The following is a 13,370-nucleotide window of genomic DNA, read 5'->3' as shown; positions in this document are numbered from 1 at the left end:
TACTAAAAACTTGTCTTTAAACTATTTTTCCTTTACAAATAAATTGCTTTTGATAAGAAAAGTCGTGCATTCCTTTTCTTTTTTTGCAGTTGCACTCGTGCAGGTTAAATCTTACTAAGTCACAAAGGACGACCGTGTTTCTATGGCCTTTGTATGCAGCTGTGTAGAAATAAACTACCAAACAAAATACACAAATATATATGTTTTTTAAGAAAGTGAAATAACTGGGAAGGTTTTGTGTGATTAAATGAAAACTGCTTATATTATACTGGTTCTCAGTGGATGATTTCCATCAATAATTTTATTGTAAAACAGTCATGTGTTGCTTGGTGAGGCTACATTCTCTTCCACTTGCTTCTAGACCAGGGGTGTTGGACTCCAGGGGGTCGAGGGCCTGTGCCCTGCAGGTTTTAGATCTCACTCTAGGTCAACACACCTGAATCACATGATTAGTTCATTCCCAGGCCTCTGGAAAACTTCAAGACATGTTGAGGAGGTCGTTTAGCCATTTAAATCAGCTGTGTTGGATCAAGGATACATCTAAAAGCTGCAGGACACCGGCCCTCGAGGCCTGGAGTTCGACAGCCCTGTTCTAGACCAAAACACCAATGTATTTAAGAAGGGGAGGCTACATAACTAAATAACTAACCATAGCTAGCTGCTAACCATACCTGTTCCCCTCTGCTGGGCAACGTCTGACACTTGATCATCTCTTTGTACCGAATGCTCAGCTTCTCCTGCTGCTGTGTGCGTCTCTGAACCAAGACAGGAGAAGCAAGGATGACTGCGACGCTACTTTTCTACTTCTAATTCCATCTTTCTTGGACACAAACAAACAAACAAACACGCACACACACGAAACTGCGCAGCTATCTGACTGGAAAGTTAAACAGTCACACAGTTTTGTACACAAGCTACTGTGTTAGTTTCTCCAAATCTCACACAACAGATCTCAAGTCTGCCCACTGCAAAGTGGGCTCAGGGTCCGACAGCTCAACACAAAGCGGCTTTCCCCACTAGTCTAGCTGTTAGTCTCTACAGGGCTAATGTTTACCTTTCTCCATGCTGGGACAGGTGCCAGACGCACTGGCTCTTTCACAGGGGGTGGGGAAGGGAGCAAAAGACGGTCCAGATTGGGCAGTGAGTCCCCCTTTGTTGTCAGTTAAAGATGAGTGACAGCGAGCGTGGCCAATTAAAGGGCCAGAATAACCATGCAAGGCATCGTGAAATGGTCCATAATGAGGGTGGAAACCAAGGAGAGAACAACAGAAAGAAGGAAGTGAATCATGTATGAGTGGAGTCACAGCAGTAGGAAAATATGTCTTCAGAAAAGATAAGGAAATGACAAGATATCATAAGTGTATCATGTGGGGTGAACGTGGGCAATATTTATAGAGACAATGCACAGTAAATGTCACGCAGAATGTAAATAAAAGAACAAAATCATTACCTAAAAAAAACATTACTCTTACAAGACTTTTAGGACCTTATCTGCAATCTTCATAGATTCCAGCGGCACACAAATCAGAAGAAGCTTTTCCAAAACAATTACAAAACAAAAGCTGAGGGTTTGCCCTTCTCTCCGCCAGCACTATTGTCTACTGTTTCAAAAGCACTCTTCTCCCTCCCACTGCTCTGCTGGTCATCAGTGGCAAGAAATCCAGACCACTGCGAACCAGTTCACCCAAGCCCTCCAAGCCCAGTCAGCACTGTGAGTCCGCCCACATGTCCCGGGAACAATACAGAGCCTGACCAACATAAGCATGCAGGACCTCAGCTCATTAAAACAGTGAACTACAGGTCATGTCATGAAGCATGATATACACATGTTCATCACAATGCTGATTTAAGAAAAAAACCAAACAAACACAGTCAGTGTGCAAATATAACCGCAGCTCCTAGAACATCCAGTAAGCTTCTGCATCTTTTCCCTGTGGCTGAATCCTCATTTCCACCACCCCCAGCTGTAAAACCACAAAATGAGACGACCAGTTTCTTCCATACCTGTCGTTTGAGTCCTGTAGGCTGAGTGGGAGCATTCTCCTCAAACTTAGCAAGCAGCTGGGTGGCCATGACCTTCACTTTGTTGTTGTTCCCCACAGCAGCAGAATCCATTTTTCTCTCCGACAGGACAGCAGGAACAGATGGCCTGTCGTCACGACTGGTCCTCGATAACTCTTCCTGTGGGAAAGTAGTCAGGGGAAGAAAAAACAACAAAACACCTAAACTTTTTTTTGGCAATCACTGCGAGTCTAGTGGGATTGATTAGTTGGTTCTGGTTGGCTAGACTGCTCAAGCACTAATCACTAATCACAAGATCAACATCTGAGACACTCTGCTGTCAGAATTACTCACATCTTCAGACTGGCTGGTTTTCCTTCTCTTCCCCAAACCGTCTAAATCCTTCTCTTTTTTGTCCTGTTAAAGAAAAGTCATGTGCTATTTTCCCCCTCAGCAAAAAAGTTAAATAAACAAACGATGAAATGCTGATTTTGTTGCTTTAGGAAGAAGTAAGATATATTGGCATTTTTCAGACACTGACCTTGGGGTTTCGTTTTCTGGAGATTGCTATGCTCTGGCCCAGCTTGCTAAGGAAAGATATGGGAGACTTGGTGCTCGATATCAACGCAGCCTTCTCTTCTGGACTCAGATTTTGGTTATCTGAACAGATATCCATGAAAAACGAACAACATTAACAGAAAATAGCAATTTAAAGTTCTTTCAAGATTATACTTTTTGTTGTTGTTGTTGTTGTTGTTGAGTAAATGACTCTTCTGATCAGAGATCGTCACGATGTCTCCCAAAAGAAAATAACAGAATAAAACCCCCCACTGTAGCACCATCTCTCACCTCCAGGTGGCACTGTGTCCTTAAACATCTCATAGAACTGACTGAGGTACATGACCATAGAGAGTTTGTCTGGCTCCACCACAGAGGACATCTCCTTGCCCGTCATGCATGGTGAGATGCCAAATTCCCTCTCTGCCACGTCAAACGCTAACTGGTTGTTCTTCTCCTGGTCTCGTTCATCCAGAGAATCAAAGTCACTGAGAACAGAAAGACAGAAGAGAGACCACAGACAGTGAGAGGCAAGTAGTGATGCCAAGCATTCATCTCACATGCAAACTAAGAGAATGGGGCTGAAGGTGCTTGAACTACAAAAGTATATTACATATCAAAAATATAAGGGCTTGATCCTTGCAGTCATAAATTACACTTGAAAAGGTCCAATTAAACCACAATTACAATGTGCTCTTAGAGTTTCATTTAGAAAAAAGAATTGCAATAATTTATTTTTCAAACCCAAAAACGGGTCACATTTTTTCTGTTCTAAATCAACTGTTGAGTAAAAGTATCTGGCTTTAATGCTGCTAAATTGTCCGTTGTGTTCTTGAGCTAGCTGAAAACTGTTAGTGGTTGCAAAGAACAATGCAAGAACAGTTAAGGGTGAACCAAATCAAAACAATAAGGCTGTGGGCTGTAAAACAAAAATCAATGAGCAGAAAGTTCTACAGAGCTTAACAAAATTCTTAAATTGTTTACAGACTTTATAGCAGCTTTAAGAAAAGATGAAATAAAAACAAACAAAAAAAACAAATATGTTGACTGCAGATAAGCTGACCTTTAGTCTTAGATCAATAGAAGAAATCTTTACTAGAAAATGGGGAAAATGGACTGCTTTTTATCAGAGAAGTGAGGATGCTGAGGCCCAGGACCCCCTATGCACGATCTAGATTGATAATACTTTTAAGTAGAGTTGTATGGACTGATGTGCCCGCAGTGTGCATGTTTGTTTGGTTTCTTTTTCTTTTTCCTGTCGATGTACTAAAAATCTTCTCTCTCTCTCAAGTATCCCACAGTTAGTGATGAATCAGCAACATTTAAGAAAGAAAAAAAAAAAGCCACAACTGTCCTGCAGCTTTAGCTGTACTGGAAATAAACCACAAACACTAATGATGAAGCACTCGTGTAAAGCAGGCTACTGTCCACGTGGTGGAAAGTATTACCGTAAATGTCCTCATTACCGCAGCTGAAGATACCATTAACATGGCACATCAATACATCTCAGCTGCAAACAGCATCCATTTAAATGCATTACAACATCACAACAAGCCTGAGTGGGAGCTCCATTATTCATCTTAACCATCATTTACACAAATACACATGACGGCAGTTTTCCAAAGGTTCCTTCACTCATCATTCTGGCTCATCAGTAGCAGCAAAGAACAACTGCTACCCTACTTTGTAAAGGTCGGGCAGGAGAAACACTCTAATAGCTTAAAATGTTAATTGCCATGTAGTCTCCAGAGGATAGCAAACCACATTAGGCATTGTGGATGGAGATTGCGTTATTTATATTGTATGTGAGGGTGAGCAGAGCGTTCATGTATGCTTGTGTGTGGGAGAAGAGGGGGGAAATGAGGACATCTCAGCCATAGGAGACCCATGGGGGTATTTTAACTGGTGGCTGTCACCTCATTTACAATGATATACAAGGTCCCAACCAGGCAGTAAACATCATTTGCAACCAGCAAACACATAAACACGGCAGACCAGTCATTCTGGGCCAACGAAGCAGTTTCAGTCCTTTCTTTGAAACCACAATGGGATATACTTGGCAAGGTTTGTACAAGTTCACAAACTGGGGGAGGAAAAAAAACAAAAAACAACTTTCCATCTATGAAATGTCAGTCTCCGTGTTCTGGATGCTTTTTCTTTAGATACTCACATGAGATCAGGCCTGTATCTGTGAATTAGGGCACAAAGGGCCAGGCCGCTCTTCCAAGACATGGTGAGGTCTGTCACATTAACATTCCTGTAGCCCTCTGTTTGCCTCTGGCACCAGTTGAGCAGCTTACTGGACCGAGCTATGGATTCTGATGTGTGGGAAAGAAGACAAAATTAAATGCTTGGTGTGAAATCTGCAGGTGGAACAGCATCTGAATTAAGCAGGGAAAGAAACAAACTGTTTCTGGGCAGCATTACATGTCTCTTGCTGAACAATCTCATAGCCTTGGGTCAGGCAAGGCTGAGCAGCAATGGGGCCCCATCATTCATGTTAGAATCAGTGTTTAAATCAGCCAATAGAGAAATATTACAAACCATGACATGTAAAGATTTTACTGATGGAGGAAGAAAGAGATGCAAATGGGATGTTAGGAAAGGATGCAGAACTCACATGAAAACTTTAAAACAGCTACAAGTGGCTTTAAATGCTCGATATAGCCATGGAGCTTGAGTGAGTGGAACAATAACCGAGTTAGTATATGCAAAGGAAATATCATGGAGTCTCTCCAAAAGGTTTCATCATTCCAGTATCCACTTCAATCATAAATATACAGAAAGACTCATCAAATTTGTTAAAACTTTTAAAGGTCCCGGAAAAGCAACATCATGCATTCGGGCTTTGTGTTACCTTGCAACTGCTTGTCAAGCAGGCAGTTGTCTAGAGTGAAAATAGTTCAGTATTACATTTCAGCAACAGTGATTGCAGCAACTCCTACACTGATCAATCAGCCTATGCCATATCATCTGCAAGCAGAAAAGACACAAACCATTCCTGGCCAACTTGGGGGTTGATGAGTTGATCACATTCTCGATTTCGATGCGCACTTCCCTGCACTCCCCTGTGTCAAACAGGTGCCGCACCTGCAACATCAAGATGATCATTCGTGCATGAAAAAAAGTGTCACTTGTGAAATAAAATATTTGCATAATAGCATCAAACGCACAACCTGGTTTAAGCTAATAAAGAAATCTTAAAAAAGGCACTGTGGTTTGTTAGTGCTCATACTTACTTGGCTAGGTTTGAGGAAGTTGAGGCTAATGTTGGGGTAACGTGTTGTAGGATCCACACTGTACTGACTGAAGTTCTTACTGACATTTTCTGGTGTGGTCTGAGGCAGAAGGCGGTATATGCTCTCCCTAAAAAACAAAAGCATTCCCATTGGGCGACATTAACTGAATGAAATGTAACAAAAAAAGCAGTAGTATAATGTGATAATGCAGTAGCAAATGGCGATCACATTGCTCTCAGCGTTACAACCAAACATTACGGTCACATTCCATTCAGTCCTTACTAGAAACTCTTATCCTATTAGTACTAACAGAGGTGGGACTGATGCTTGAAATCTCACATTTCCTAGTAAAGCACTTGGAGATAAAAGGGTGTCCCTGAAGAGAAAGCACATCTAAGAGTGTGGCGGCATGTGCAGATATGTATGAGCACAAGAACAGAACAGGCCTTGGCGTGCACCCATTACTGTTTCCACGCTCTCACCTCTCAGCCAGCACCTCAAGAGGGGTTTTTCCTTGGGCCCAGCTTTTCACCATCCAGCCCGAGTCCATGGCTGCCAGGAAACCTCGGGCTATGCCAGTCCCCATGGGCCAGAAGGGCTGGAGACAAAGTAAGCACATTCAATACCCAAATATGGTCAAATATGCAAACTATAATAAATATCCGAGATTGAAACGAGCTTTAAATCAACACCTTAATCTTAAGAATTTTAAAACAGTCTCTTGAAAATCTTTAAAGGGGACAAATGCTTTTCATATGTTGCATTGCTGGATGCTTATATGAAGTGTGTCCAAAGTTTCAAACAATGAGATCAGCACAATCTGAGTAAGGAAAACGCTCAGATTCAGACAGTACAAAGCTTAGTTTCCAAACAATTTTTTCTACTCTTGTGCTGTACTAACATCAGCTCCAAGCAGATTTCTTTATGTCGTAGCCACAATGATGATCGAGTTTCACTCAAATCATCGTGTGGCTTCTGCAAACACCCTGGTAAAAGTACCAGGGTATGTTTGCAGAAGCCACATGAGGGGCAGCCAATCGGAACAAAATACACTTTGGGATTTTTTTCCAGAGAAGGAAGAACTAAAACAACGAAAGACTTACATGAAGGGCCAGTACGACATTTTTACACAGTAAATTTTTCAGTTATTCTAGTGAAGTCCCATCACAAGAAAAGAAAGAGTCGATCACAATTCATCGTCAAAGTCTTCTGTCATTTCGCTTACCTCTAACAGGCTGTCGCCAACAAGCGCCACTAGCAGCTTGTGCCCATTGCGTTGGCGCACCATGGCGGCATTTTCTGAAGCATACATGCAGGTGAAGTCAAACATTGCTACATCAGGCTGGCCGTAATGGTTGATGGCAAAGTCCAGTGTGGGCAGCTGGTGGTTGGTTGAAAAATCTGCAGCTTCACGTGCATAAGACAGCAAGGCAGCCTGGTCTACGTTGGCTCTGGACAGCAAAAGCTCTGTGTCTGCATAGTCCTGCAGGAGAAACAGGTGAGATAAGAAGCGGTGCTAACATGAAAAAATAATTAAAAAATAAATAAAAGGAAAAGATTTCCCCAATTGAAAGTTAAGATCTTTGTCTTCATATATAACTTCATAGAGGAGAACTCAAATGCTGTGGAGGTCTTTTATTTCTGTCTTCTTAAAGAGGATGGAAAGCTGACCTTTAGTCTTAGATCAATAGAAGAAATCTTTACTAGAAAATGGGGAAAATGGACTGCTTTTTATCAGAGAAGTGAGGATGCTGAGGCCCAGGACCCCCTATGCACGATCTAGATTGATAATACTTTTAAGTAGAGTTGTATGGACTCTACTTAAACTGCTGCAACTCGACCGGTCGCAGCAGATGGCCCCGCCCCTCCCTGAGCCTGGTTCTGTCGGAGGTTTCTTCCTGTTAAAAGGGAGTTTTTCCTTCCCACTGTCGCCAAAGTGCTTGCTCATAGGGGGTCATATGATTGTTGGGTTTTTCTCTGTATTTATTATTGTAGGATCTACCTTACAACATAAAGACTGTCGTTGTGATTTGGCGCTATATAAATAAAATGTATAGTTGAATACGATACAATATGAATTATACAACTCCTTTACCACATAGAGCCCAGAGGATTTGCACTGGAATGAAGTCTCTCTAACATGTAGCATCAAATCACTGCATGCTTTCATAGTGACATGTTTTCACAGAGGGCGGCAAGAGGTACATTTCTTCCATCTTCAAGCTCTCTGGTCTTTCAGTGGTGGTGTGTGACAGGAAGGGCAGGGCAGTGGAAGATATTAACAGGGGCTGTTTGCTGATTTGTAGTTCTGCCATGAGCTGTGCTGACTAACCTCTGTCTTCCCCACCCTTCCTCTATCCCTTCAAAATAAAAAAAATGGCTAGACTGAGCTGTTTAATTGCTATAAAAGGAGCTCATCAGGATACTGCACTGTAGTCATGCCTACATAATCCAAATGCACTCCGTCTTTGGACCTGAGTGTACGCCCAAACGTCATTAACTCCCTATAAAAACAAAGAGCTGCACATCCATGCACAAATCAAAAACATCCAACAGCTAAGAAAATCTCTCCTTTGAAACTTAATGCAGACATTTATGCATCTATATCCTTTATTAATATCAGTACACGAAGACAGACATGCCAAAAGGTCTTTCCGGTTTCCTGTGCGAAGTGGCCAGGGAAAGGAAACTCCTGTATTTAGTGAGGACACAAATACGTAGCAAGTGCTTAAGTTGGCAGTTTGCTCCTGAATACCGTTGGCTTGGTTAGACCATTAGGCAAAAAACTGGGCGAATTTACAGGGAGAATAAAAGACTGAAAAACAATGAAAGAGTGTGACGAGAAAAAAGGGCAGAAAAGAGAGAGAAGGACTAATTTTGTTGGTTTGAGCATGCATACAGAGACAAGCAAGCGCTGTATGGCTTTAATCACTCACATGTAGAATGACTCCTTTCTCCAGCAGGCTCTGTTTTTTGGCAGTCATCACAAAGTAATGCGTGTCATCCTTGTAATAGACGATATTTTCCAGGTCAATGCCTAAAATGACCAACAGAAAGATGTAGTGTTACATAACAAACACAATAATTTTCCTTTTTGACAGAGCTGACAATCCTGACGTCATTTGAGCACAAGAGCAGCAATTATGCCTTTCAAAGCACATAAGCAGAGCCTCGGGGACATTGTCATGTCAGCGGCAAACTGTGGCCGGCTTGGCGTCAAACCTAAGTATTTTAATTGAGTGCGCTGACAAATTCTTAACTATGATTAGAGCACAGATTATTTGTCCAATTACTTTTATTTTTGGCATCAACTGCTTCCCTTTGCTTCTGCTAGCTCCAGATCTTGCAGTTACCAGTAACAGTAACAACAACAACAAAAAAGTACACGTCTTATGTTTTATGCAGTATCCAAAAATCTTATACTGCCTCATAACTGTTACACAGACAAAAAGTAATGGAGGAGAATGGAGCCGTGACAGACCAGTTGCTTCTCTGAGGTCTTGAAAGAACTTCTGATTGAAGATGAAGGCCACACCGCTGATCTCTTCGACTTTTGCCTCTGCCGTTGTGTTCCTGTTAATGAAGTTAGCAGTGATGGCGATGGCGAGCTTTCCCCGGAACTCCTTGCGCCGAAACCCTACAGAAAAGCACGGATGATTGAGGAAGGCATCATGGTTAGAAACCAGTAACTGTTCACTCTGTTAGTGAAGTAAAAGAACAAATTAGAAATGTTAAAAATCATAAAATAAGCTCAATAAATATATATTTGCTACTAGAATCCTTTTAAGTGCATATGATACATTGTAGATGATTCTAGATATTCTATTTTATTACATCGTCTGTCCTGCAGACTGCCTTCTCCAAAACAATCAAATTAGGTGGAAATGCTCATGGTGCACAGCTCCACTGAGGTCTCCATGTGTGCGGCCCAACACTCATAGGAAACAGACGTAGTTCAACAGTTCCTATTAACTGTGCTTGGAGAGCAAATACAGTCTGAAGTTGAACATAGAAGCTAAGATGTACACAAAAGCTCATTCGGCCGTGAGGAGCAGAGCGAGGTCAGGTACCACAGCTGCGCACAAAGTGAGATCATAATCATTCTGACTGGCCTCCGACTCGACTTCTAAAACACAAACAGTGCCGTTTTTGGATCGCCTCATTTAGTCAAATGCATTACTGATGCATTATTCCCAGTCTGTGCATGCAAACTTGCCTGGTAAGGTGTTTCTCCTTCCATCTGCTCCAATGATGACATCAAACTCCAGCTCGCTGATGGGGTGTGTCCTAGGGTGGATCTCAGCTCTCCAGCCAATTCCTAAGAAAACACAGAATGTGTAATCAGACAGAAATGCATTAACAGAGTCGACACTCATAGGCTCTGACAGATAGTTTCATGCACTTTTGGACACATTTGGCAGCTGCTCCATTTACTAACTTTCACTTTCCTGATCTTCAGGAGGCTCAATAAGGCTTTTAAACTCTACGTTCACATGGATCTCAATGCCCAGCAGGAGTGCCATTTTGAGAAGCATAAGCTGAAGCTGACGAATACCTAGAATACACACACACACACACACACACACACACACACACACACACACACACAGAAAGAATATGTGAATTAACTTTGATATATATTTTTAGTAGTACAAGTAGAAGAACTCAAGAGAATCACGTCTACTCACTGATATGATCGATAGCACCAGCACAGAACTTTCCATAGAACTTTTTGGCCCCAAGACCCCTGAGATCCTGGATGGTAAAGGGCCAGAGGTGCAGCACATTGTTTCTGGAAAAGGCATCTCTCTTCTCCAGAATCACAACTTTGGCCCCCAAGAAAGCCAGCTCGATGGCTGTACGCAAGCCACATGGCCCCGCACCAATGATCAGACACTAAATAGAAAATGGTACAGATGTTTCAGACAGGTTTTAAGGAAGCAAGTCGAATCTATTCTTAACTTGCTCTCTTGCTCGACTCATTATCCACCTATTCAAGCTTCAGTGTGTAAAACCCCACACCAGCATATAACATCCAACTAGAACTGGGCGATAGAACGATAACGATATGTATTGCGAAATAACTTTTTCTCGATAGAAAAATTAAACTATTGCGATAGGCCTCATCTCCCTTGTCCTCTTAAAAAAAAAAAAAAAAAGAACAGCCAATCCAAATTAAGTAGCGCAGAGCCGAACCAATCACAGCCGCAGCGTCACGTCACGTGACTTGTTACGTACAGCACACGCGCCAAGGCGCACATGTGTATTTGTTTTTGCAGCCATGCAGCCCGGGTAATGAAGGAAATGAGATGCCGACTAGAGAAAAATCAACCGAGAGCGTGAGCGAAGGTTACCGAAGAAAAAACAGATGATGGTTCCAATGCCGGAGAGCTTGTCGAACGGAAGGGCCACAGAAGTTCCGTAGTGTGAAGGTATTTCGGCTATTTCAAGTCTGACAAAAAACAGAGTAGCGCGCACTGTAAATTGTGCCGAAAGCAAGTCTGGAAATACAATAAAGCGGTGCATGCTCAATCTCTGACTGAAAGCGCTGATTCGTCATTCGACTTTTGTCAGACTAAAGTAACTGTTAAAACTGTTTGAAAAGCTAAGCTATACAACAAGGAGAGATTGAGAATTTCCTTTTAGTTCTCAGTTTATTTGATATTGACAAAAGTTAGTCAATTTTGTCTGTTCTTCTGTAAAACAAACTAAGATTTATTTTTAGAATTAATATTTTGTTTCTAAGTGGAATTGACAATTTAGTAGTCTGTTTTGTTTTTTCTATTTTGAAACTTAAACGCTTTAGCGGCTGCCTTTTGTGTAGTTTGCAATATTTGCCTTTATTTATCTGAAACTGAAGTCTCATGTTCCTTAAGTACATCTACCCTGTTGAACTTATTATGGGAAATAAATATTTAAATCAAAACAAGCTGCAGATTATTTCACATTTTACTCTTGAGCAACGGCACATTTAAATCTTACAAATATAGTTATTTGGCTTATATCGTGATATATATCGTTATCGCCTGAAATGAAAAAAAAAACATATCGTGATATGAAAAAAAATCTTATATCGCCCAGCTCTACATCCAACTTAATAAAACTGTCTTGTCTATAGCTGTTTAATAAGCTTTACCATTATAAGATCTATCTTCTACTACAATTATGAGCAACTTTGTGAGAAAACCACTCATTTCCCTAACTACAAAGCGCGAAGTAAAGACATCTTTTTAGTGGAACAAGGACATCAACAAACCCAGTGACAACAGGCCATACCTTCAATACTGAGGATCATATTGTTCAGTCTGTTAGATACAAATGGGAACAAGAGCCAAAGCTAACCACATAATCCAGCTTTAAAAACAAAACAAAACAAAACAAAAAAAAAAAACAGCGTTTTTCGAATTATGCTGCCTTACCTTTGTGTTGGCACAGGCACGGCCCTTCTTGTACTCCTTGTGGCTGGCCCTCTTGTCTAGCTTGGCCCAGAGGGCCTTGGCCTTCCAGTAGTTGAGTTTGGACTTGAGCTTGTGATAGAAGACCCTGTGATCACTGGGCTTTACTTCCAGATGGTCACACAGCTCCTGGAAGGCCTTGAGTATGCCCTTACATGTGGTCGCCTGGACAAAGTTGTCAAACAGGACATGGGACTTATTCACCCCATCTCCTCCAGCTGCACCGGCACCTCCATCCCCCATGGTCCAGACTAACTGGCTGGGCTGTGAGGCCCCCTCACCCCCCAGAAAGGGGCTTCTGGGTCCAGCCTCAGCTCTGGAAAAACCCTCTCTCTGGTAGAGAGCTTTAACTCCCAGCTTCAGGAATCTTCATTCTGTAAGAGAGAAAGAGCAACATATTAAAAAGTATTAAATAAAAACATACATATTGTTACAAATGTAACAATTGTGAAAAAGGAAACACGAAAGATTATAGTTTTCTCACATGTGGAAATGGAGAATTTTACAATGATGCTTTGTTGTACAATACTTTACATCAAACACTTAATGCCAGGCCTCCAAAGCACTACATTCACAAATCCTACAGATGTGAATCTGCAATGAACAATTTCTGATCTGACACAGTAAAAAACAAACAAACAACATTAATTAGAAACCATATCAACCATATGTCATACATGACCTGCACCTTCTTGAGTGTCATGTATGTCAATTCATCAAATGCCTCCATCCTGACCATTATTTTACAAGGAATATCTGATACGTACATATGCTATGATTGTGGAGTCTAAGGAGAGTAGCTCAAGTTAACATATTCATTATTTTATGTTAAGTCTCTAAAGTATTTGGATGTCTGATCTAACAGCAGAGCCGGCTGTAGAAACAATTTTGGAGGAAGGAGACTGACATTTTATTTTATGCATACAGACTAGAGCTGGGCGATAAAACGATAACGATATGTATTGCGAAATAACTTTTTCTCGATAGAAAAATTAAACTATTGCGATAGGCCTCATCTCTCTTGTCCTCTTAAAAAAAAAAAAAAAGAACAGCCAATCCAAATTAAGTAGCGCAGAGCCGAACCAATCACAGCCGCAGCGTCACGTCACATGACTTG

At 41.5% G+C, this 13,370-nt stretch overlaps 1 protein-coding gene across 31 annotated transcripts in view; it reads right to left on the bottom strand.

Moving 5' to 3' along the window:
- Positions 1-13,370, bottom strand: part of mical3a (microtubule associated monooxygenase, calponin and LIM domain containing 3a) — a 78,205-nt gene that overhangs the window by 32,111 nt on the left and 32,724 nt on the right. For 17 of the 31 annotated variants that reach the window (XM_025908723.1, XM_025908722.1, XM_025908721.1 and 14 more), the window contains exons 1-17: positions 12,218-12,496; positions 10,487-10,694; positions 10,237-10,353; positions 10,015-10,116; positions 9,280-9,435; positions 8,735-8,835; positions 7,024-7,281; positions 6,281-6,396; positions 5,799-5,925; positions 5,556-5,649; positions 4,730-4,877; positions 2,851-3,047; positions 2,543-2,661; positions 2,356-2,418; positions 2,005-2,181; positions 1,055-1,150; positions 672-755 (exon numbers count right to left, since the gene is read on the bottom strand). In XM_025908723.1, coding sequence (XP_025764508.1) covers positions 672-755; positions 1,055-1,150; positions 2,005-2,181; positions 2,356-2,418; positions 2,543-2,661; positions 2,851-3,047; positions 4,730-4,877; positions 5,556-5,649; positions 5,799-5,925; positions 6,281-6,396; positions 7,024-7,281; positions 8,735-8,835; positions 9,280-9,435; positions 10,015-10,116; positions 10,237-10,353; positions 10,487-10,694; positions 12,218-12,496 — 2,442 coding nt within the window. Of the gene's footprint in view, positions 1-671; positions 756-1,054; positions 1,151-2,004; positions 2,182-2,355; positions 2,419-2,542; positions 2,662-2,850; positions 3,048-4,729; positions 4,878-5,555; positions 5,650-5,798; positions 5,926-6,280; positions 6,397-7,023; positions 7,282-8,734; positions 8,836-9,279; positions 9,436-10,014; positions 10,117-10,231; positions 10,354-10,486; positions 10,695-12,217; positions 12,628-13,370 lie in introns of those variants that run through there. The other 14 variants (XM_025908714.1, XM_025908718.1, XM_025908715.1 and 11 more) reach the window with 5 other exon arrangements.

The sequence above is a fragment of the Oreochromis niloticus genome, linkage group LG7 (genome assembly GCF_001858045.2).
Source record: "Oreochromis niloticus isolate F11D_XX linkage group LG7, O_niloticus_UMD_NMBU, whole genome shotgun sequence".
Taxonomy (NCBI): domain Eukaryota; kingdom Metazoa; phylum Chordata; class Actinopteri; order Cichliformes; family Cichlidae; genus Oreochromis; species Oreochromis niloticus.
Note: the sequence above shows the minus strand (reverse complement) of the source record. Positions and strands in the feature narration are given on the sequence as shown.